Genomic DNA, 23,129 nt, shown 5'->3' on the forward strand with positions numbered 1-23,129 from the left:
CCTGAATTCCGCTCCGGCCTCGGCGCGGGGAAGGAAGCTCCCAGAGCGCCGCGGCCTCCGGAGTCCCCAGATCGGCCCCCGCCCCGCTGCGAGCAAATTGCCAGGAAGCCTCCAACTTCCCGTTCTGGGCGAGAGGGCGAGCGGGCCTCCCCCGCCGCGGCTCGCGCTCGCCAGATGGGCAGCGAGCGACCCAGATCATCCTTTTAGTAAATCCCCAACTCCAGGTTACTACTCGCCCGATAGGATTTTCTGAGGCTTGTTCATGATCGTGTTCCTTGGTGTCTTAGTTTTTAAGATGAGTTTAAAGGGCGTCTGTAAGTGATTAAGTATAGTAGATCTCTATCCAGAATGGAACATTAGGGTATTTCTGGTTAGCAAAGTGGGATGTTTATCCGCCAACAAACAGTGCCCGGGCGTTAATCCCTAAATTTAAAATGCTTCTGTGAACCAAAGCGTTTTCTCTGGACAGTGTGTTAAGTTAGTCAAAATTCTGGCACAGCATCACGTGCCCTTCAAATTCAGACCTACACACAGCCGCCTGGGATGGACTGCTGTTTAATTAAATGAGCAGTACCTTTCGGTCGTCTCTTACTCCAGTTCTTTATACCGTTTCATACGCTCACGAAATAAAATTAATTTGGTTTTCATATTGTCTTCAAATCTTGCCCAACTTTTATAGTGATTGGTGTCAGGGTAAGATGAGTACGTAATGACAGCATTAGGGAGACATGAAAAGGGATGTGAATAAACTGAATTTAGTCCTGAGTTACCGGGCGTTTCTGAATAAAATGGCTTCACTAATTAGTCGTAAGCCTCTAACCCAACCAAGAACATTAACTTTGAATATGCTGAGCCTGATTAAATGATCTTTTGACCTTTGATTTGATTTCATGCCTCAAAGAATTAAAGCTGCTAAGTCTATCAAAGTGAAGTCGCTCAGTCGTGTCCGACTCTTTGCGACGCCATGGACTGTAGCCTACCAGGAAAGTCCATGGAATTTTCCAGGCAAGACTACTGGAGTGGGTTGCCATTTCCTTCTCCAGGGGATCTTACCGACCCAGGGATCGAACCTGGGTCTCCCGCATTGTAGGTAGACGCTTTACCGTCTGAGCTACCAGGGAAGCTAAGTGTTTGAAAGGGGACTGGAATAACCTTTTGTGGATACTTTTAAATTACTTTGAAATAGGAAGTTCAGATATTAACAGTAGCACACTCTAGTGTTTGTTTTAGTTGAACTTTGACTCATTTTGATATCGTTACCTTTAAACTGAATATTTGAAATGCCAGAGTTGGGAATGAATTTTAAAAATATGTTGCTGTGTTTTCACACTAAACTTTGGTGACAGTACCAACACCCAAGGTGCAGCAGAAACTACCAGTGTGGGAGGAGGGAGTGACAGGAATGGTCCCCTCCCCCCATGAAGGAACCCATTGTCTTAGTATGTTTACTTTTTATTAGCACCATCTGCTCACAGTTCTAAACAGTGTGAAGCATAAAATTGTAAACAATGTCAGTGATAAAATGTTCCCTCTCTCATGCTCCCTCCTTACCCCTACTGCTTTATCTGGGGGATGGAATTTGCCTGCCAATATGTTGAACTCTAATCCTGTATAGTGTAGTTGGAGTCTATTGTATCCAAAGGACTGCTCTGTTAAATTCCTATTTGTTAGTAGAATTAACTAAAGGATTTAACAATTGCCAAATTAGTTTTGACAAAGAAATTATGATCTTTGGTGATGATGCCACATCCTGGATAGAAATAGCACACACAGGTGTACACATATATGCATGTGCATTTCTCAAATAAGATCTTGAACTCTTCAGAGAGCAAATTAAGTGCTAAGAGAAATAGTAAGTTGGGAAAAAAATATATAGAATAAATTCTCACATGTCCCTGTTTTTTGCATTGTTTGATATATAATTTATCTGCCTTCCCTTTTGTTATGCTGTGTAAATCAGTACTGGATCTCCTTTTTTGGCTGTAATTATATATCAGGTTTTATTAACTAATTTTTACATTACTATGATTTGGATGATAAACCTGCCATTTGGGGAGATAGTGAAATGAAAGGGATATATATTTTCCTCTATGAATTATATATAATTATTAACGCCCTGTTTTTGCAGATAGCTGAGTTAATGGCAGTTTAAAAATTGTGTTTGTTTTTAGTAAAGGGGTATATAATTCAAGATTTTTGCTAATATTGCACTAATTCCTTTCTGTTAAATGTGTCTTCATAGATTATACACACTCTGCTTGCAGAAATACTTATCAGAGCTTTAATGGTGAGTATCCTCTTTCATTTGATCTAAAATACATTAAGGGAATGCATCTCAGTTTTTTGTCACCCATCTTAAGTACCAATGTAAAAAGGAAATTCTGCCTTGTTTCAGTCATTGTTTAGTCTTTGGATGTGTTAGTGTTAATGTTGTCATACTATGTATAGTATTTAAGTTAGGAAATTTGGAATCAGAAAACCTTAGGGCTATTCAGATTTGTTTGACTCTTTATTTGAATTCTGAGTTCTTTATTCCAAAAGACCCTGACTGTATTGAGTGATGAGTTATAAGAAACTAGCTGAGTTATTTTTGTTGAATTAGAGGCTTTGGTATTGAGTAATGTAGATTAAGTGGATTATTGGCTTGGTTTTATATTGCTGCTTTCATAATTCATTTTGACCTTGTTTTTGAGGTCATTTGCTTTAATGTGTCCAAATGTGTTAGTATATTAAGAACTGTCTAGAGCATATAAGGGAGAAGGCAATGACACCTCACTCCAGTACTGTTGCCCGGAAAATCCCATGGATGGAGGAGCCTGGTAGGCTGCAGTCCATGGGGTCGCACAGAGTCGGACATGACTGAAGCGACTTGGCAGCAGCAGAGTATGTAAAGAAGCCTTATCAATATAACATCATAGTGACTAAAGAGCTAGATAAAATCATGACATATACAGAATACAATTGGGGTGGAGTTTTGATAAGTTAGATTAGAGTTAAGGATTTGCCAGACAGGATAAGAACATAAAGAAGAGCATGGAACAGTTTCAAGAGGTTATAAAAGCATTATATGAAGGACCCCAGAGAGTGGAATTAAATTCCGTGATTGCCAGAAAAATGCAACTTTCGACTGTTGTACAGAATGTAATATATTCACAAAATAAAACTGAAGCAAATGTACTACTAAACAAAGAAGACTGTGTCATTTCATGAGAATAATTACCATGCAGTTAATTGTTACTTATCATCTGTAGGAATTTAGAGAAACTTCAAATTTGATGTCAGCTAAAAAGGTTAAACATATAGGTATAGTCAATATATATTGAGTGCTGGAAAACATATTTTTGAGCAGGAGAGTGATATAATAAAGTTACCAAAAGAAGTTTAATTTTCATCCACATGTAGGTTATATTGAAAACTGGAAAATTATCAAGTTTCATAAATTCAGGTGTAAGAATTTTACGCCTTGGGAGGTGATGACAGTAATTTTAAAAATATTAAGCCATTTCTTGAGAAAGTTGGCAGAACTTTCAGGCTGCCTAGTAGTGAGTAGAAAATTGAGAGGGATGCATAAAAATGAATCCAGGATTGGAAACTGGAGTGAGCAGGACTAGTACTTTTACCAAAAAGATTTGGAATGATAGAAGGCCATGATTTCCATTAGTATGTACCAGAGAGTTGAGTTTATGCCTAAATATAGGGCTTTGAAATACAGAATCATAGAGGGTCAGAAGTTTATTTTCTTAACATACAGGATTGCGGGAAAAAAAAAAAAAAGCTTAAAATATTTCTGTCACTGACGTTATGACCTTCTTTTGAAAACACGTGCATTGAGGTGTAGTGGACATCTAACATGCTAGTTTCAGCGTAACGATCCCATGTTTGTATATGCTGTGAAATGATCACAACAGTAAGTCTGGTAACCCTTGATCACCACATATAGGTTTCCTGCAATGAGAACTTTTAAGATTTATTTTTCTTAGCAACTTTCAAATATGCAATACACTATTATTAACTATAGTCACTATGCTGTATATTACATCCCCATGACTTATTTATAACTGGAAGTTGTTTCCTTTCGACTCCCTTCACCTGTTTCAACCACTAACCCCTTCTCTGGCGATCACCAGTCTGTTCATTATGTCTACAAGCTTGGATTGTTTTGCTTTGTTTTGTTTTGATTTTTTTTAAATTCTACATATAAATGAAATCATACAGTTTTTATCATTCTTACTTCACTATTTCACTTAGCATATGCCCTCAAGGCCCATCCATGTTGTTGCACATGGCACGATTCCATTCTTTTTCATGGCAAAGTAGTAATCCATGTATATACATACATATATCCATGTATATACATACATATATATCACACTGCATCATCTTTATCCATTCATCTATTGATGGACACTTAGATTATTCCATATCTTGGCTATTGTAAATAATGCTGTTGTGAAAATTGGGGTGCATATATCTTTTCAAGTTAGATTTTTTTCTAACAGTTAAATGTTAGACTTTTTTTTCTCTTAATTTTAGTTCCAATAGTGGTTTTCATTTAAGTGTGATTGTTAGACTCCCCTGTGGAGCTTTTTCAAAATGTATCTATTTAGGTCATACTCTAGTCCTCTTGAATCTTAATTTTTAGGGTAAATGGTCCCAATTGTGTCAGCTTTAAGAACTATTGATACTTTGAATCATTTTAGAATGCACCTCTGGTTAAAGAACACTGCTTGACAACACTGAGGGCTGTTATCTACATTTTATAAATGAATAATTTGTAAAAAATTATTTCAGGGATGTAATTTGACTTCATTCAACAGATATTTACTGAGTGAGTGTTTTGTATTAGATAGTGTTATTGGAGCTGGCAATACAGTAGTGAATGAAATGGACAAATATTCCTGCCTTTGAAGTGTACAGTCTAGTTGGGTGAAATAGTAAACAAGAAGTAATATTTATTGCAGCAATTGCTTAGGAGAATAATAACACAGGACAGCTTTGTGTGTGTGTGTGTTACAATTTTAAAGACATTAGCAAGGGAAAGAATCGCTAACAGGGTAACTTGAGCATAGAGTTGAGGGAGATGAAGGTGCAAGCCATGCCATTGTCTCCATTTCCTTCTTCTTATATAAATAGACAAAAAAAAGGAAAGCATTTCTGATAGAGGGAAAGCAGGAACACAGGTAGGGCTGAGTGCATTGTGCTTCAGAGTGACTTAAGAAAATGGGCTTGACTACAGCAGATGATTTTTGCTGAGTGATCTTAAAACAGGGTTAGAATAGGGAGGTGTATGTAGCCGGAAGTCAGTGAAAGCAAAGACAATTTGCTTAACACACAAGAAGTAATAGAAAGTGAAGACCTTAAAGAATTGAGGGTGTGAGCAACACAGATACAGAGGAAGAACATTCCAGGCAGAGGGAATAGTAGGGGCAAAAATGGGTGTATACCTGTTGTACTCTAGGAACAGCAAGGGACCTAGTATAGCTAGAGTGAAGTGAATAAGGGGAGATCACAGATGATGAAATTAAGTGGAAATAGATCAAGTTAAGAGGTGATGGGAAAGATTTATCAACGTTGTCTCTGTTGACATTTTGGACTAGATAATTCTTTGTTGTGGGGGAATGTCCTATGCACTGTAGAATGTTTTAGGAGCATTCTTGGTCTCTTGTCATTTGATACAGGCAGCACCCATTACTCATTTTGGTGACAACCAACAATGTTTTCATTGTTTGACCCCCTCTGGGGGTCAAAATTGCCCATGGTTAAGAACCACTGATATAGGGTCTTATAGATTATCTAAAGGCTTGTTTACTTGGAGTAAGTTCGGAAGCCATTGGAAGGTACTAGGCATTGAACATAATTTAACTTGCCCTTTAACAAAATTCTTCTAGCCATTTTCTTGAGAATGAACAGAAAGGTTGCAGAAATGAAAACAGGAAAATCAGCTGAGGGGCTGTTGCAGTAATGTAGGTGAGATACGCTGGTGGCCTGTACCGTGATGATAGTAGTGTGGAGGTGATAAAAAGTGGTCTCATTTGCTACTTAGTGTTACCCAACTTGTTAGTTATTTTGATCATGTCAGTTGTTTTTTTCATACTACTCCACACCTCGTGTGATTTAATTATAAGTGAACTTAACATTTGTTGAGCTTATCATTTATGAAAAGTGAAAGTGAAAGTTGCTTAGTCATGTCTGACTCTGTAATCCCGTGGACTGTAGTGCGTGGAATTCTCCAGGCCAGAATACTGGAGTGGGTAGCCTTTCCCTTCTCCAGGGAATCTTCCCAACCCAGGGATTGATTCCAGGTCTATCGCATTGTGATTCTTTACCAGCTCAGCCAGAAGGGTGTAATCAAATCAGTAGAGTAGATTTGATTTAAAATATGTCAGATTAATTTTGAGTGAATAGCTTTCTTATTTAATATATATTTTATTCAGGGATAATTGATGGAATGCTAAATATGTCAGATGTATAACAGTGTTTCACAATTTTTGAAGGTTATACTGCAGTATTCCTTGTGTTGTACAGTATATCCTTGTTCTCATTTACTGTTAACAGTAAAGATATGTTATAGTCTTAATAACTTTATTTTTAAAGTGATTTTTAAATTCATTCGGTAACCTGGAAGAATATAGTTTATATGTAAATGGTCATGGTCCTCTTATAGACTCAATCAACACTGATTATATGCAGTACTTACAAAGACTTTTACTCTTTTCCTTTTTAACTAACTGATTAGTGACAGTACTATGAACAATAAACCAAAAGACATTCTGTGTAAAGATAGCTCTATTAATCTTTGTGTACTCTCTAGTGCCTGGGAAAAGGTGAGTGTTCCATAAATGTTAGTAATTTATGACTTTGTAGTGAAGTAAAAATATACAGAATCAAAAAACTGAAGGATTTAGTATCCAAAGGCAGCCTCTGCTGACTGAAAATAGAAATTAGCAGAAATAGCAATTTAAGTTTTTTGTTTTGTGTACCTAACTGAACCTAACTCTAAAATTACTTTTTAATACTTTTTAGAGGAAAGCTTTTTATTTTGAAGTCTTCATCTTAATGTCGAAATTGTTCTCTGTTTGAGAGTTATGAGCAACTTATATTGTATACTTATCAACTCTAAAGACAAATGACTTTTATTAGTCTGAAACTGTTATCTGATGTGGTAGACACTAGTAGACACTAGCCATGTATGACTATTGAGTACTTTCAGTGTGGATAGTCTGAATTGAGGTGTGCTGTCTTAATATGAACTTGATTTGAAGTCTTAGTATAGACAAAAAACATTTAGAATATCTCATTAGTACTTTTTGTATATTGGTAAACTTTTTGTCATTAAAATCCATTGGTATGCCTTGTACTTTGAATGGATCTTTTTATGATGTGTAATCCTGTAATATCAGGTATTAGTTATTTGAAAAATACTGGTTTATAGAGTTATTCAGATTTTTCAAATATTGGCAGATTTTATTGTAGAAATTAAAAAGTTATATTCAGTAATACCAGTGTCAGTTTCATCAGAAAAGCCTTTTAAGTATTGGGAAACTGTCAAGCTCAAGTTTTAAATTTTAATTTTCACATGAGTGCTTGAATTTTATCTTTGGCAACAAGTACTATCACTTGTTTTCTTTGAAGTGACAGTTCCACTTCATTTTTGAGAAAGTGTCTGCCAGAAGCTCAAGTCTGAAAGCCATAGTTTTTGAATGTCAGTCTTTCCTTTTAGTAAAAACAGTATTCCTTGTAAAAAATGGCTAATTCAGTGGCTTTTCCTAAAGAGAACTATGGCACTTAATGAAACTTTATGCAGTGATATGCAGCAAAATTGCTTTATGTATACTTTCCATTTTACTATCCAGAATATCATAAAGTATACACAAAGGTCATGATTTAATAAAATTGCCAATTTTTACTTCTTCATCAAGGACATTCTTTAAGTGAAGATTATTTTATTATTTTTATTATCTTTTGTATTTTATTTTTTTACTGCAAGTGTGTAATACAACTATCAATACTAGTGTGATCTGGTGTCACTGCCTTGATGTGTACTATAGCAAAAACTGTTTTACCAACCAGTGGTTTTGTATCATCAATGCAAAAAAATTTTCATCACTGTGAAAAAGGCAAATAATGTTTTAGTATCAATAATGTTTATAAAAATAGTTTGACCTTGTGGATCCCCTGAAAGGGTCCTGGCAACTAGTGGTCAACAGGCTATTGAAACCTGCAGGCCTGGGGTACATAAAAAACTAGTAAAAAGAGACCCTGACCACAGACTAGTGTACATTTAAAGTGAGGTCACAGGACTTTCCTGGAGGTCCGGTGGTTTAAGACTACACACATCTACTGCAGGGTGCATGGATTTGATCCCTGGTTGTGGAACTAAGACCCCGCATGCCGCGTGGTGCAGTCAAAAAAAAAAAAAAGATTAAATAAATGAGGCCACAGATAGCAGAATACTGTATAAGGCAGAGTATCATAAACACCATGTAAAAACTACAGACTTTTGCAGATATTCAAAAGAAAGAGATAATCACTTGAGACAACATCAGTAAGGGTTCGTATTTGAAATGGACTTTAAAAAATTAAAGAATTTCAATAAGCTACTATTTGGGCAGTAGAGAGAGCATTTCATGTAGAAGCAACAGTGCGAAGCTAAAGTGGTGGATATTTATAAGACTTTGGGAAAATCATTTCATCTTTTTGGTTCCATAATCTATCAAATGAAAAGGTTAAATTTGATCATTTAGGTTGCTTTCAGGTTTAAAGTTGCAAGATTTTGTTGTTAGGACCAGAATATTTATGTAATTATGATTTAAATTTAGTGTTTTTTAAAAAATAAAAATAAATGTACTTGCTTTGTGTATACTCTTAGTACATAAAACTTGGAGAGGGTGATAAATGAAGACTTTTAAAGGACTGTATAGGAAACACACTGTAAACGGTTTTTAAATTTTTTCAGTTTTATAATCATAGTAAATTCATTTTATTACCTTTTTTGTTGTATTTTTCTTTCATGTGAGAGGTGGGGATGTAGATGGAATTACAGGAATTGTAATAAAATACACTTAGTGCTTTGATTATATTTTAATTTTTTTAGTGTTTACATTGCTGGAATTCACATTCCTTCTCTTTATTCAAAGTATTTGAGGATTTAAATATTTGAGTCATTATTTATATGCAGCGTACCACATAATGGCCCCATTCTGATTTTACTTTTTAAAAATATCTATTTCAATTAGTGTATGAACTGATGTCAATTGGGCAGATTTAAAATGAGGCTGCCTCGGATTTTTAGATGTTTTGAGAGGAGTTAGATGCAGAAAGGAGAAGGCGATGGCAACTCACTCCAGTACTCTTGCCTGGAAAATTCCATGGAGCCTGGTAGGCGGCAGTCCATGTTGGTCGTGAAGAGTCAGACACGACTGAGCAACTTCTTTTTCACTTTTCACTTTCATGCATTGGAGAAGGAAATGGCAACCCACTCCAGTGTTCTTGCCTGGAGAATCCCAGGGACGGGGAGCCTGGTGGGCTGCCGTCTACGGGGTCGCACAGAGTCGGACACGACTTAAACAACTTAGCGGCAGCAGCAGCAGATGCAGAAAATGATACTATAAAATTTTCTTTCCTTTTAATATTTTAAATACCTTATTTTCTTAAGAATAGGAATTATTAACTATTTACCATTGTAGCACCTGACATAGGACCCTATGGTAGTATCCTAGTCATGTAAATATTGGCTAAATTGAAGATAATTTTAATATAGAACTTTTTAGTTGATGTTTTTTTTTTAATCAGGTCTTATTGGCAAATCTGATTTTTCAGTAGATTATATGACATAGGACCCTATGGTAGTACCCTTGTTGTGTAAATATTGGCTAAATTGAAGATAATTTTAATGTAGAACTTCTTAGTTGATACCTTTTTTAAAAAAAATTAGGTTTCATTAGCAGATCTGGTTTTTCAGTAGATTATAATCTGTATGGTTTTTCCCTCAGTGTCTAGTGTGAATTTAGCTAATGTTAACAATGAATTATCATTTCAGGTGACTGATATGAATATCTTGTGTTTTATACAAAGATTCCTGAAGAGAATGGTATTTTATTGACTTTTTGTTATTGACTGTCTTTTAGGAATGGATCGTGATTATGGCCCTGGATCTTACGGAGGTCTGGCATTCAAGGATATTTATCTAAAAATTCTTCTTTTGAGTGCCACTAAAGGTGAGCATCATTTAATTTTTTTTCTTTTTAAACTCTTTATAGGGATGGATCGTGACTATGGCCATGGATCCTATGGGGGTCAAAGATCCATGGACTCCTACCTAAACCAGTCATATGGCATGGACAATCACAGTGGTGGTGGTGGGGGTAGCAGGTAAATTGCTTCATCACTTGGCCAAATAAGTAGATGACTATAAGATTCTAGATAATTTAAGTATTCTTTAGGCATGTTGTGATATTTAAACTATATTTAGAACTGAATAATCACCTTAAATGTTTAAAGGTGTTAGTGGTTATAAAAACTGTCTTGACATCATTGGCAGACATTACTTTAGGAAAACCTCAGGAAAACCATTATTTCATTATACTAGAGTAAGATTTTCTGTCTTTAGCAGTGACTTTTTTTAACTCCTTGTCAGTCAAAATGCCCTAAACAAATGATATAAAAATATTATTGGAAATATTATTTGTGAAACTTTTTCTTATGATTTTTCAAAAATGTATTCACTAATGTAGAGTGCTTTATAGACTAGCAAAGCAGTTTTTGACTAGAATGAAGTTAACCAAATCTGTCTAGCAACACTCAATTTGTAAGAAACATTTAAGATAGTTATTCTTTTAATTTTAGTTTTAATGTGAGTTACAGGAGCATATTGTAATAATAAAAATATTCTTTAAATCATGTTTAGGTTATTCATTGGCAGGTTCTACTTATGCCAGAAACACTTGTGGTCTAGACTAGGAGCTTTATATTAAAGCCATGAATGAGTACAGTATTTTTGTTTATTTTAATGCAGTATAGTTTTGATTGTACTTATGTTTCATTGTTGATGCTGTGTAAAGCTTAAACCTAGCTGAACTGCTGTAGGCTTTAGGGTTGACCACATTTTAGGCCAAGGAGGTGCAGAGATTTTTGAGGTGCAGAGATTCCTACGAAATATTGATATAAGTAAAACTAGTTAGGAAACTTTTTGAAAGTATTGTCCTTCTTCATAAATGGAAGGATCTGGTTTCCTTAAGGATGGATTGAATGATGCTTACTTTCCTTTTTTCTGCTTAAGTGTGCCATTATGGTTTATAGTAGAGAAAAATCAGGAAAATAGATCAACAATTTTGCTTATGTGATAAATGTTTTGAAAAATGTAGTTGGAAGGAGGAATGATTTTTATATGGTTACTAGGATTCAGAAGTAAAGTGCCTTCTATTTAGTGATAAATAATTGAAGTAATGTAACATTTAAATATTTTACTTTATCAGTTGCTGCCCTGTTACATTGTAAATGTAATGTGTGTGAACTATGTAGATGTTATAATTTATCTCATGTAATTGTGGGCCTTTATAAAACTATGTTGTAAGATAAGCAACTTTTGTAATCCATGCTTTGGTGAGAAGTATGATTTGTTTCTTCTGTTGACTCTATTAAAACCTTGTGGAGACTGTGTGCTCCCTTTTTTAGAATAGCTTTATGTGATAATTTCATGTGATAATAGGGAATAATTTTTCAAATAATTGAAGACATTATAAAATGTATTCTTTCTAATCTGCCTTGAAAATTCATATGCAAAGGGTATATATTGGTGGTCTTTTATGTTCTGTTTTATGTGCTTATTTTTCTAGATTTGTAGATTTATTAGTATACAAGTGAAAAGTGACTAAGAATTGATTATTAACGTTAACCAAAGTTTAGCAGGTTGTTAAATTTTATAACCAGATAATTCTCCCAATTTTGACTGCTGTAGACATAATGAAGCAGTTTTGTCATATAGATTATTGGGGGTGCAAAAGGATCTCTTCTGTGTCACAAGTAGCCTACATCCTTGTAGTCTTCAATTTGTGTCCCTATTGAAAGCCAAAATGTTGTAAATATTTTGTATTTTACAGTATTAGAGATGGGTTCAAAAGAAAGTTTGAGTAGTCTGTGAACTTTAACAAATGACTTTTTCCAAGACTAGGGCTGGGCTTAAATAATGACAGACAAATCTTTTCTAATAAAATAGAAAGCTGCCAAAAAGCAGATATTTAAGCTAAGGTTACTTAACTCAATTCATATTTAAACACTGACTCAGATAGCTTTCTATCTGGTCTCATGTTGAACTGCCCAGCCCTAATCAAGTGTGAATAAAAGTAGAACTGCAAACCAGTATGGTATAAATGAATTTTAGTTGATAAATGTCATCTGATAATTTGTCTTTTGAATTGTCTAACATTAGTAAGCTTACTTTTGTTTTTTCCCTCACTGTGCAACTCTTCCAGGTTTGGACCTTATGAGTCTTACGACTCCAGGTCTTCTCTGGGTGGGCGAGATCTGTACAGATCTGGCTATGGTTTTAATGAACCCGAACAAAGCCGCTTCGGAGGTAGTTATGGTGGTCGATTTGAGAGCTCCTACCGGAATAGCCTTGACTCTTTCGGAGGTAGAAACCAGGGCGGGTCTAGCTGGGAAGCACCTTACTCCCGTTCAAAATTGAGGCCTGGGTTTATGGAGGACAGAGGAAGAGAGAATTACTCTTCCTACAGCAGTTTTTCTTCACCCCATATGAAGCCTGCACCTGTAGGCTCTCGGGGGAGAGGAACGCCTGCTTATCCTGAAAGTACGTTTGGAAGCAGAAACTATGATGCTTTTGGAGGACCATCAACAGGCAGAGGCCGAGGCCGAGGAGTAAGTACAACAGAATCTTTTCAGATTCTTTTCACTAGTCACTCTTTTAAACCCTTTCAAGACCATGGTTTTCAATTAGAATAAACACTGTTCATCCCAGTGTATTTTGAAGCAAAAGCTGAGTCATAAGCATAATTTTTAGGTTGCCTGTAAAAGTTTTCCCAGTACCTCAGAAAATACGTGGCAGTGTGAGATGACTGTTCATATAGTTTTGCTAAATCTCCCTTTATTAAAAAGGTGAGGATATTAGGTTTGGTCTAAAAGGGGTTAAAAGGAGTTGCATTTTTCCTTGTAAACACTAGCAGTTTTGCTAGTGGGACAGTTCATGGATTATTTTAAAGGTAATGAACCCTTTTGGAGTTTCTGAGTAGGTTAAAGGTGCAATGTATGATAAAACGTATATACTTCGCTGCTAAACTCCAGCACATAGAATTTCTTCAAAGCTTCATATTTCACATTAAACACAAGAGAGACTAACAGTTGGTGATAGCTGAGGGTACTTTAGCCAGGTTTACATGGTGAAGAAGTTGATATGTATAGTAGATTGTAGATGATTTGTGGTCAGTATAATTTTGCTAACTCACTCTCTTACAGTATGTTCTGTTGCTGGGTGTTCTGTCTTACCTCTGTCACTAGTTTTACTATTGAGAAATAATTTCTTCCCTATAGAAACATGTCTATGGCTTCTTCCCAGGAAGTAATATTTTGTAAATTACTGCTTAAATGAATAAATATGCTAGTCTTCAAATATTTGATTTCAGGATATGTAGTATAAAGGTTATGCCTTTACATTCTTAGGTAACTTGACCGACAAGAAATTTTACCTAGGAAGTGTACATAGATTGTGGAGTTATTATGTAGTTTGATTTTATAAAGAATATTGTATTTTTGCCATCATGTAAGAATTGTTGGTTTGGTTTTTTTTTGAAGTCAGTTGCTCTTAATATTCTCTTTGCAGAGGAAAGTGCTTCTATTAAAAAAATGTAGTAGGGCACATATTTTTGACTGCTCACTAATCTTTGGTACATTAGCATAGTTTGTCATACTTGTGTAGAAATTTTGCATTTATAACAGTTACTCTTTACTTATGTAAAATGCATTGCACCTTTAATGGATAATTAATAAAGATTTTTCTGATATGACTATTTGAATCACCTGGAAACACTTAATTTATTCAAGGTTAGATAGGTATTCCTAAGCATAATATACAAATGTAAGCAACTAATATGTTGCTGTTCTACCATGCTTTATGGTTGTAGATTAATTGAAAATAGTTGGGATAATAGGCTTTGGATTTTGAAATTAAAAATCTACTCCAGTTTGAAAATTTGGAAAACTCTTAATGTTTTCCATGCTGTGTATTACTTTAGGCAAACGATTTTTTCCTCAAAGAGACTTCAAATACCAATTTTGTTTTCATGATAGAAAAACAGGTATTGTTTCCACCATTCTAGTCGAAGTGGACTTTTCTTTCTTTCTTCCTGTTAATGAAATAGATGAACCAATAGGTCTTTCCTTTTTAATCTTCACTTGTACAATTCCCATTGGATCCTTCTCTTCAGATTACTCCTGAATCTTTATCTTCTAAAGTAAGGTTAGTAGAATAAATTTGTATGAACATGTGGCTTCTTGGTGTAGTGGGTTTTGTTAACGACGAGAAGAAAGGACACAAAGAGTCGTTTGGTTGCATGACTCTTCGTCTGTAAACTTTTGCTTCTTGGGCTTCTGGGTGAGAATATGTTTCTCTAGGTAAGAATGTGAATGGAACGTCAGATGCAATTCTTGATCTGAAGTGTGTCTTGGAAGTTGATGCATGGTTATGCTTTAACTCTCCTATTTCATACTAATGTTCCATCTCGCCTTCTCATCCCTTTTTCAACAGGGAGAAATCCTAAATCATTTCTGGATCTTTTTTAACTTCAAACTTCAGATATGGTCTTCTTTGTGTATTTTAGTTTTAAGCCAGGTTTTAGTAAAGTAAAGATTTCTTTTAAGGTCTTTTCATGGGAAAACATCGATTAGGAACTCTGAAGAGGAGTTGTCAGAGAGTTGTACAAGTGGTAATATTCTGACAGGCACATAACGTTGTTTATGATCTCAAGTAATTTTGAATCATAATCAAACAATAGGAAATATCCATATTTGTTCTTCTGGAAATAAAAATACTGATTCACTGGATTTGAGTTCCTGTAATAATTTACAGAGTTTTTCAGTGTATTTAGAGTGGACTTGTAAAATTTAGTTACATTCTGAGGAATTTTCATTTGAAAAATTCTAGATAGATAAAATGTAATCTATATATGAATTCATACTTTTTCTTTGGATATTGTGCTAATATTTATTGATTTCACAAATTTGCAGCATATGAGTGATTTTGGAAGCATTCATAGACCTGGAATTGTTGTTGACTATCAAAATAAACCCACCAATGTGACAGTTGCTGCTGCAAGAGGAATAAAGAGAAAAATGATATAACCATTTAATAAGCCTGGTGGAACCTTTATCAAGAAACCCAAGCTAGCAAAACCTGTGGAGAAGATGAGCCTCAGCAAATCACCCAGTAAGTTGGAAAACATAATTGCTGTGCTTTAAGGCAGTTTTCATTTTTTTTTTTAACTCAGTGCATTTAAGTAATTTTTTCATGTTTCTGTAGACAAATTGTACAATAATTACAGTTGTAGAAATTAGATCTGCAGTCATGGATATCAAAATTACCAAGATACTTATAAATTCACAGGCCCTGATTCACCCCTTTTCCCTAAATCTTGACTTAGGGTGGGACCAGAACATCTGTATTTTTAAAAAGATCTTACACATGATTTTGATTCATGGGTGTTATATTTATTGTTGGGTAATTATTGAGGAAGTGGTATGCTACATTACATAGAATTGCCTTCATGAGGTCAAAGGCAAGAAATTTTTTATTGCCCTTGGTGCCAGGAAAAGATATGTATTCTAGAAAATTAATTTGCCTTTTGTCTTCTGGACATTATTCTTAGAGATAATCATACTTCCATTTTTACATTGTTAAAAATTTAGAGCCAGTCTGAAAGTGAAATTAAGAAAACAATTCATGGTAACATCAAGAATTAAATACTCAGGAATAAATTTAACAAAAGAAGTACAAAACTTACACTTTGAAAACTATAAAACCTTGTTAAAAGAAAGAAGATCTAAATAAATGGGATACTAAATAAATGTTCACAGAACAGAATACTTAATGTTAAGATGGTAATACTCCCCAGACTGATCTACTGATTCAGCCCAATCCCTGTCAGAATGTCACCTGACTTCTTTGCAAAAATTGGCAAGTTGATTAAAAAATTCATAGGGAATTTCAAGGAACCTACAATAGCCGAACAATCCTAAAAAAAGAAGAAAACAGAGAGACTACTGCTTCATGATTTCAAAACTTAACTACAAAGCCACAGTAATCAAGACAGAGTGGTACTGGCACAAGGACAGACATATAGATCAATGGAATAGAATTGAGAGTCCAGAGATAAACTCATAAATCTATGGTAAAATGTTTGTTTTTTTTTTTAGCCAAGATGTCAGAATTATTTAGTGAGGAGAGAATAGTCTTTTTCACAAACGCTGCTGGAACAACTGGATAGCCACATGCACAAACTAACATACAGCACCTAAATGCAAGGGCTAGAACTATAAAACTCTCAGAAGGAAACAAGAGTAAGTCTTCATGACTTTGGATTTGGCAAGAAATTCATCTGACACTGAAAGAGCAACCAAATGAAAAACAAGTAAATTGGACTTTGGGCTTCACTGGTGGCTCAGCAGTAAAGAATCCACCTGCCAGTGCAGGAGACGCAGGTTTGATCCCTAGGTCAGAAATATCCCCTGGAGAAGAAAAATGGCAACCCACTCCAGTATTCTTGCCTGGGAAATTCCATGAACAAAGGAGCCTGGTGGGCAACAGTCCACAGAGTCGCAAAAGAGTTGGACACAAACTGACCAAACAACAATGAAACTGGATTTTATCAAAATTAAAAACTTACTGACCAAACAACAATGAAACTGGATTTTATCAAAATTAAAAACTTCTGTGCTTCAGAGGACACATTAAGAAAGTGAAAAGACAGCTCACAGAGAAGGAGAAAACATTTGCAAATTATACCTCTAAGAGACTTGTATCTAGAATATATAGAATTTTTAAATTCAGTAAAAAGACAAATAGCCCATTTGAAAAAAGCATCTGAACAGACATTTTTTCCCCCAGAAGATATACAGATAGCCAATAAGCCCATAAAAAAGTGCTCAACAGTTAGTTAGCAGGGAAATGAAATCAAGACCATGTGAGATTGACCACTTTTACTTACCTGAATGACTAGAATCAAAAAGATAATAACAGGCCTTAGCAAGGATGTGGAGAAATCTTCATATACCATTGGTGGGAATGTAAAATGGTCCAGGCACTTTGGAAAACAATTCCTCAAATGATTAAACAAATTACCATAAGATCTAGTAGTTCCACTGTTAAGTATGTATTAAGAAATATGAAAACATATGTCTACACAAAAATTTATGTATGGATACACATAGCATCATTATTCAGAGTAGCCAGAGGTATAAACAACCCAAATGCTCATCAGTGGATGAATGGTTTAACAAAATGTGGTTCATCCATACAGTAGAATATTTTCCAGCCTTAAGATGGACTACTTATATATGCTAGAACTTAAATGAACCTTGAAAAGGTTAATAAAATGAAACTAGTCCCAAAAGTCCACATATATGATTCTTTTCATTTGAAAGTCTAGAATACAGAAATCTATAGGGTTAGAAAGTAGATTAGTGGTTGCTTTGGGCTGTGGGGGTATATAGGGAGAAATAAATAACAGGATACCAGATTTCTTTGTGAGGTGATGAAAGTGTTCTAGAGTTGATTGAGGTGATGTTTGCGCATATCTGTGAATGTTCTGAAAAACATTGGTTACATACTTCAAAAGGGTGAATCATATGGTATGAAATATGTCTTAATAAATCTTAAACATTTGAGCTGGATTATTGTTACTTTCTCTGTTACTGTATTTTATTTAACTTTGTAATATATCTCTAAATGAAATCAAGTGTATTTGATCAAAATAGATTGTCAAGAATATACATAAATAAAAGGTAAGGAAATTTCTTTTTCAGCATTCTTTGTGAAAACAACTTTATCTATTTTTGACTGTACACTGAATTATGTTTTGTTTTTTATATTTATTTTATTTTTGCCTTGATGATTGGAAGGTATTTTATCTTTCCAAATTGACATTACAAGGGATTAAAAATTTCTCTCCTCTTTAGAATTAATATTGGATTACCTATAATTATTGGGCCTGGGCAAGGTGAAGATCATTGCAATGAATGAATTTTTCGAATTTTTGTGATCTAGTTTTTAAAACATCTTTGCATCCAGTTTAAAAAATAAGATACATTAATTGTTAAGATGAATTTATTACTTCCTTTGATGTTGGAGGTGCTAAACAAGTCATGCTCCTAAGTTGCTTCAGTCGTGTCCTACTCTGCGACCCCATGGACTGCAGCCCACCAGGCTCCCCCGTCCCTGGGATTCTCCAGGCAAGAACGGTAGAGTGGGTTGCCATTTCCTTCTCCAATGCGTCAAAGTGGAAAGTGAAAGTGAAGTCGCTCAGTCATGTCCGACTCTTAGCGACCCCATGGACTGCAGCCCACCAGGCTCCTCCATCCATGGGATTTTCCAGGCAACAGTACTGGAGTAGGGTGCCATTGCCTTCTCCAAACAAGTCATGATAGGCTTCAAATAATTGTTTAAAAAAGAAGGTGGAAGGGAAGAAGCAAGGAGGCCTGGATAAGTCCTCTTTAAAATATGTTTTTTGTATATTTTTGGATACTGACAGTATATTTGTTTTGTTCTTTGAATTTCATTTCTATTTAAATGGCTTCAGGATTAATAAATGTATCCAAGTTGACAAAAGGATTGTATCGATTGTTAGTAAACTAGCACTTAACTGAATGCTTACTGCACACTAGGCAGCAGTGTGTTAAAGGGCATAACAGGCATTGCTTGTGTAATTCTCACATCAGCCTGCTCAGATGTAGGCAGTGTACCAAACCCCCTACAGCTGAAAAACACAGGAACAGAACAGATAAATTTGCTGCCTGGGTCAAACAACTGGCAAAGCCAGGGTTTATTCGGGGCAAGTCTTACTCTAGAGACCCTTCAGGTAAAGCTCCATGTGATTATAATGGAAAATTACTTTGTATTACTTTGTATTATATTATCCTTATTTAAAACAACTTTTTTTTATAATTACAACATTACAGACATTTTAATGTATCACATCAAAAATATGGTATTTGAAATGGCAAATATTGGATTTTTCCTCAAAATTATGAATTATAATCCAAAACTCAGTAACACTTTAAATATTATTTTTAAATCTACTTTCCTGCCATGCTTTGCATTGGACATCTATATTATTTAGTAAAAAAAATAACAATATTCTGGAATTCTGGAAACCTGATTAGAGTGTGTGTTAGTAGGAATAAGTTTTATACTGTTACTTGATGGATTGTTATTTACTGAATTGTGTACTCTAACTATTACTAGAATAGGCAATTCAGTTGATCTTCTTGGGATAGATTTCAAAGGTGTATTTTGCAGGTATAGTTAAATAAATATTACAAAATTTGATATAGATACTTATTTGTCACTAAAGCAGATATATGTGACTTAACTTTTTTTTTCTTTTTAACGAAACTTGAGAGTAGTGTAGTATATAACTTAAGAATGAAACCAAAATTCTGTAGTCAAATCAGGCTTTCACTGTCAGGCATGAGGTAGACATTCTGAATGGTAACCGCTGAGTATTCAGGAATAATAAGTCTTGCTACGCTATAATATATAGACTGTATGATTTGTTGAAATGCAGTAGGAAAGGAATCATATTCAGTCATTTGGATAGAGGTACAGTGTATATCAGCTTTAGCATGTGAAAGGAAAATGAAATTACTTCTAGTTTAAGGTCATAAACAACCAATTTTTTCCATAGAGTGAGGGTTTGAGGGAAACCAAAAGAGGATATTGAAAATGGTTAATAAAATAGGAACATATGTTTAACCTCTTATAAAATGATGAAAAGTAATCTAGATATTGAATTTTAAGGTATTGATTTTATATGGTTTTGAGACATCCTGCTGTATGCATAGCACGTACTTAATATTTGTTTATTGTTAAGTTCATGAATCCCCAGGTGTTCATGATTTTGTATTAGATATTTTTCCAAAGGTAATCCAAAAGGATAAACAGTGAATAAAAGGAAAAGTTTGAGGGCAGATGAGTTGTTTTTAAGTCTAAAATTAGCTATATTATAAGAAAGAACCTTTTTTTTCTTTACTACAATGAGATATTACTTCCTATCACATATGAAGTTGATGGTCTTAACAAAAAAGAGAAAATAACAAGTGATGACAATGTGGGCAAATTAGAACCCTTATACATTACTATGAAAATGTAAAATGATGTGGCTGTTGTGGGGAACAGTTTGGTGGTTCCTCTAATGATTATACGTAGACTGACCATTTGAACCAACAATTCCATTTCTACATATGTACTTCAAAGAACTGAAAAGAAGTATTCAAACAAAAACTGTACAAATGTTCATAGCAGCATTATTCACAGTTGTCAAAAGGTTGAAAGAATCCAGATGTTCATCAGCGGATGAATGAATGAAAAGGCAATGTGATGTATTTGCACAATGAAATATTATTGAGCTTTAAAAAGGAAGGAGGTACTGATACATGATACAACACATGGAAGAGCCTTGAAGACATTATGCTAAATAAAAGAAACTGGACAAAAAAGGCCACATATTGTATCCTTCCTTTTATATGCAATATCTAGGATAGGAAAATCTGTAGAGACAGAAAGCAGATTAATAGTTTTACCAGGTGCTTTAGTGACTTCTCTTTGGACTGATTAAAAAGTTCTGGAACTAAATAGTAGTGATGGTTGCATGACCTTGTGATAAACTTAATGTCACTAACTTGTACACTTTGAAATGGCTAAAATAGTACATATTTTTGTATATTCACATTAAGACATGTTTTGAGAAAAAGAGGAAGAACCTGCTTTTAGAGTTTATTCATTTTAAGAAATTTTAAGAAAGCTGCTATAATACCGAGTTTTTGCATCCAAGGCGCTCTCTCTAGTGCTCACTGTTTTTCCACTTTCATGCAAGGTCAGGTTATTTGTCAAATGTTTGCCAAGGTGGGATAATTCAAAATTATTTTAGGTAATGTGGATATTATTACTTAAAATGAAGAAAAGAAAAAATGAGTGGGTCTAGAGAAAAATAATGCAGCAAATAATAAACATAGGTGAGAAGTAAATAGACAAAATTTATGAGGAAGGTATTCATGTGAATGAAGTTTCAGAAATACTGAGTAATCTCAAACTCTGATTTTTCTGGTGAGTTCAGTTTAGATAATGACCACCAAATAAATCATCTGTCTGTAGTTTATGAATTGGGGACTGGAAAAGGAGAATGGAGAAGTGATTTTTAGTTTTAACTTTTTTGTCTGATCCCCTAGCAAAAACTGATCCTAAAAATGAAGAAGAAGAAAAGCGGCGAATTGAAGCTCGGCGAGAGAAACAAAGACGCAGAAGAGAAAAAAACAGTGAGAAATATGGAGATGGATACAGGTTTGTGCTTAGTAGAGTCAGAAAATTGGACTCATTAAAAAACTGTTTCCAGGATTTGAGGGTGGGAAAATTGAGTGAAGATGGCCAAAAGGTACATACTTCCGTTATATGGTAAATAAGTTCTGGGGATATATTGTACAGATAATGACTGTTGTTGACAGTACTGTATTATATATTTGAAATTGCTAAGAGAGTAGATCTTCAAGGTTCTCATCACAAGAAAAAAATTACAACTAGTGAGGTGCTGGACAGTAACTAAAATCATAGTGCTCATCATTTCATAATATGTACATATATCAAATAATTATGTTGTACATCTTAAACTTATACAATGTTATATTTTTTAAAAGATTTTAAAAATCAAATTTTAAAAAAGATTGTATTTTTAAAAAAATTATTATTGTTGGTGTTTTAACCTGGTATTACAGTTACTCTACAGTCATGTAGAGTTAGCCTATGTTTGGTATCTGTCTCAAGGATATCGACAGATATGTTCAGTTTGCTACTCCCCACCTCCTCCATAACTATTGGCTCCTCAAGGTCTAAAAGAATGCTTTATTACTGTCCTTGAGACTTTCAAGCCGCTGACCATCACTCTATATAGATTTTACAACTAGAATTCCTGGTTTTTCTTTGTGCACAAGCAATAATCTATCTGGCCAAAAGAGATTGTGATGTTTCATTAATTTTATGATACAGACTGATTTCAGAAATGCGATCAGAAAAAATATGTCTTAGAATCAATAAAATACTATGTTTAAGCATCAAATAAAAAAAACACCTAAACATGTTTCTTAGAAAAGGCAGATAAATTAATTGGGATGTGAAAAAATTCCTGAGAGTCAAATGAAGAGGATTGATCAAAGATATATAGGAATGATTTTGATTTTTTGATATTTACAGTCATCCCTTGATATGCATAGTGAATTGGTTCTAGGATCACCACCTCTTCTATGCAGCCTCCACATCCCCAACCCCTTGGAAGACCAAAATGTGAGGATGCTCTTTGAGGGTTCTCACCTCGTTAAGATTAGAAAACTAAGACCCAGGGAATTTAAGTTGCCTAAAGTCACATAAGGGTGCTAAGAAATAAACCCAGCAGTAGATTTCAGATTCTATACTCTTACTCAGGAAAATAAATATAATAGTACTCTAAGGAATTAGGTGGAAAATGGAGACTCAAGATAAAGAAACCCATTAAGAGACTATTGTCATAATTTGAAAAAAAGGAAGTAACAGGGATATATGAGATAAGAATAATTAAATGGGAGAAAAGGGACAATTCATTCTGGAGTGACTCTTGAGCTTTTCAATGAGTGCATATGTCCAGTCCAGGCCTGTTATTCACCCTGAAGTGATTTTTGATCATCTGAGAGCTCTAATAGAGTGAATTATGGTTTTCTGGTGTCCTACCTACCTTTGTTTCTACTTCAGTGATTTGGAAGCTTGAAGATAGAAGAGTGTAACGTTAGTGGAACTTTGGAACTTGATACTGCTTGAAGTTTGCTTTGGCTTTCTGATCTAGACTTGAAGTGGATAGTTAGGGTTAGATGAAATAGGTCCACTG

At 34.6% G+C, this 23,129-nt stretch overlaps 1 protein-coding gene across 1 annotated transcript in view; it reads left to right on the forward strand.

The window, feature by feature from the left end:
• Window positions 1–23,129, forward strand: part of ZNF326 (zinc finger protein 326) — a 39,397-nt gene that overhangs the window by 4,608 nt on the left and 11,660 nt on the right. The window contains 6 exon segments of the mRNA XM_010860504.1: window positions 2,219–2,287; window positions 10,128–10,163; window positions 10,260–10,371; window positions 12,471–12,876; window positions 15,238–15,436; window positions 21,451–21,562. Of these exon segments, the coding sequence (XP_010858806.1) occupies window positions 2,219–2,287; window positions 10,128–10,163; window positions 10,260–10,371; window positions 12,471–12,876; window positions 15,238–15,436; window positions 21,451–21,562 (934 nt within the window).

This window comes from Bison bison, unplaced genomic scaffold (genome assembly GCF_000754665.1).
Source record: "Bison bison bison isolate TAMUID 2011002044 unplaced genomic scaffold, Bison_UMD1.0 scf7180017864466, whole genome shotgun sequence".
Lineage (NCBI taxonomy): Eukaryota > Metazoa > Chordata > Mammalia > Artiodactyla > Bovidae > Bison > Bison bison.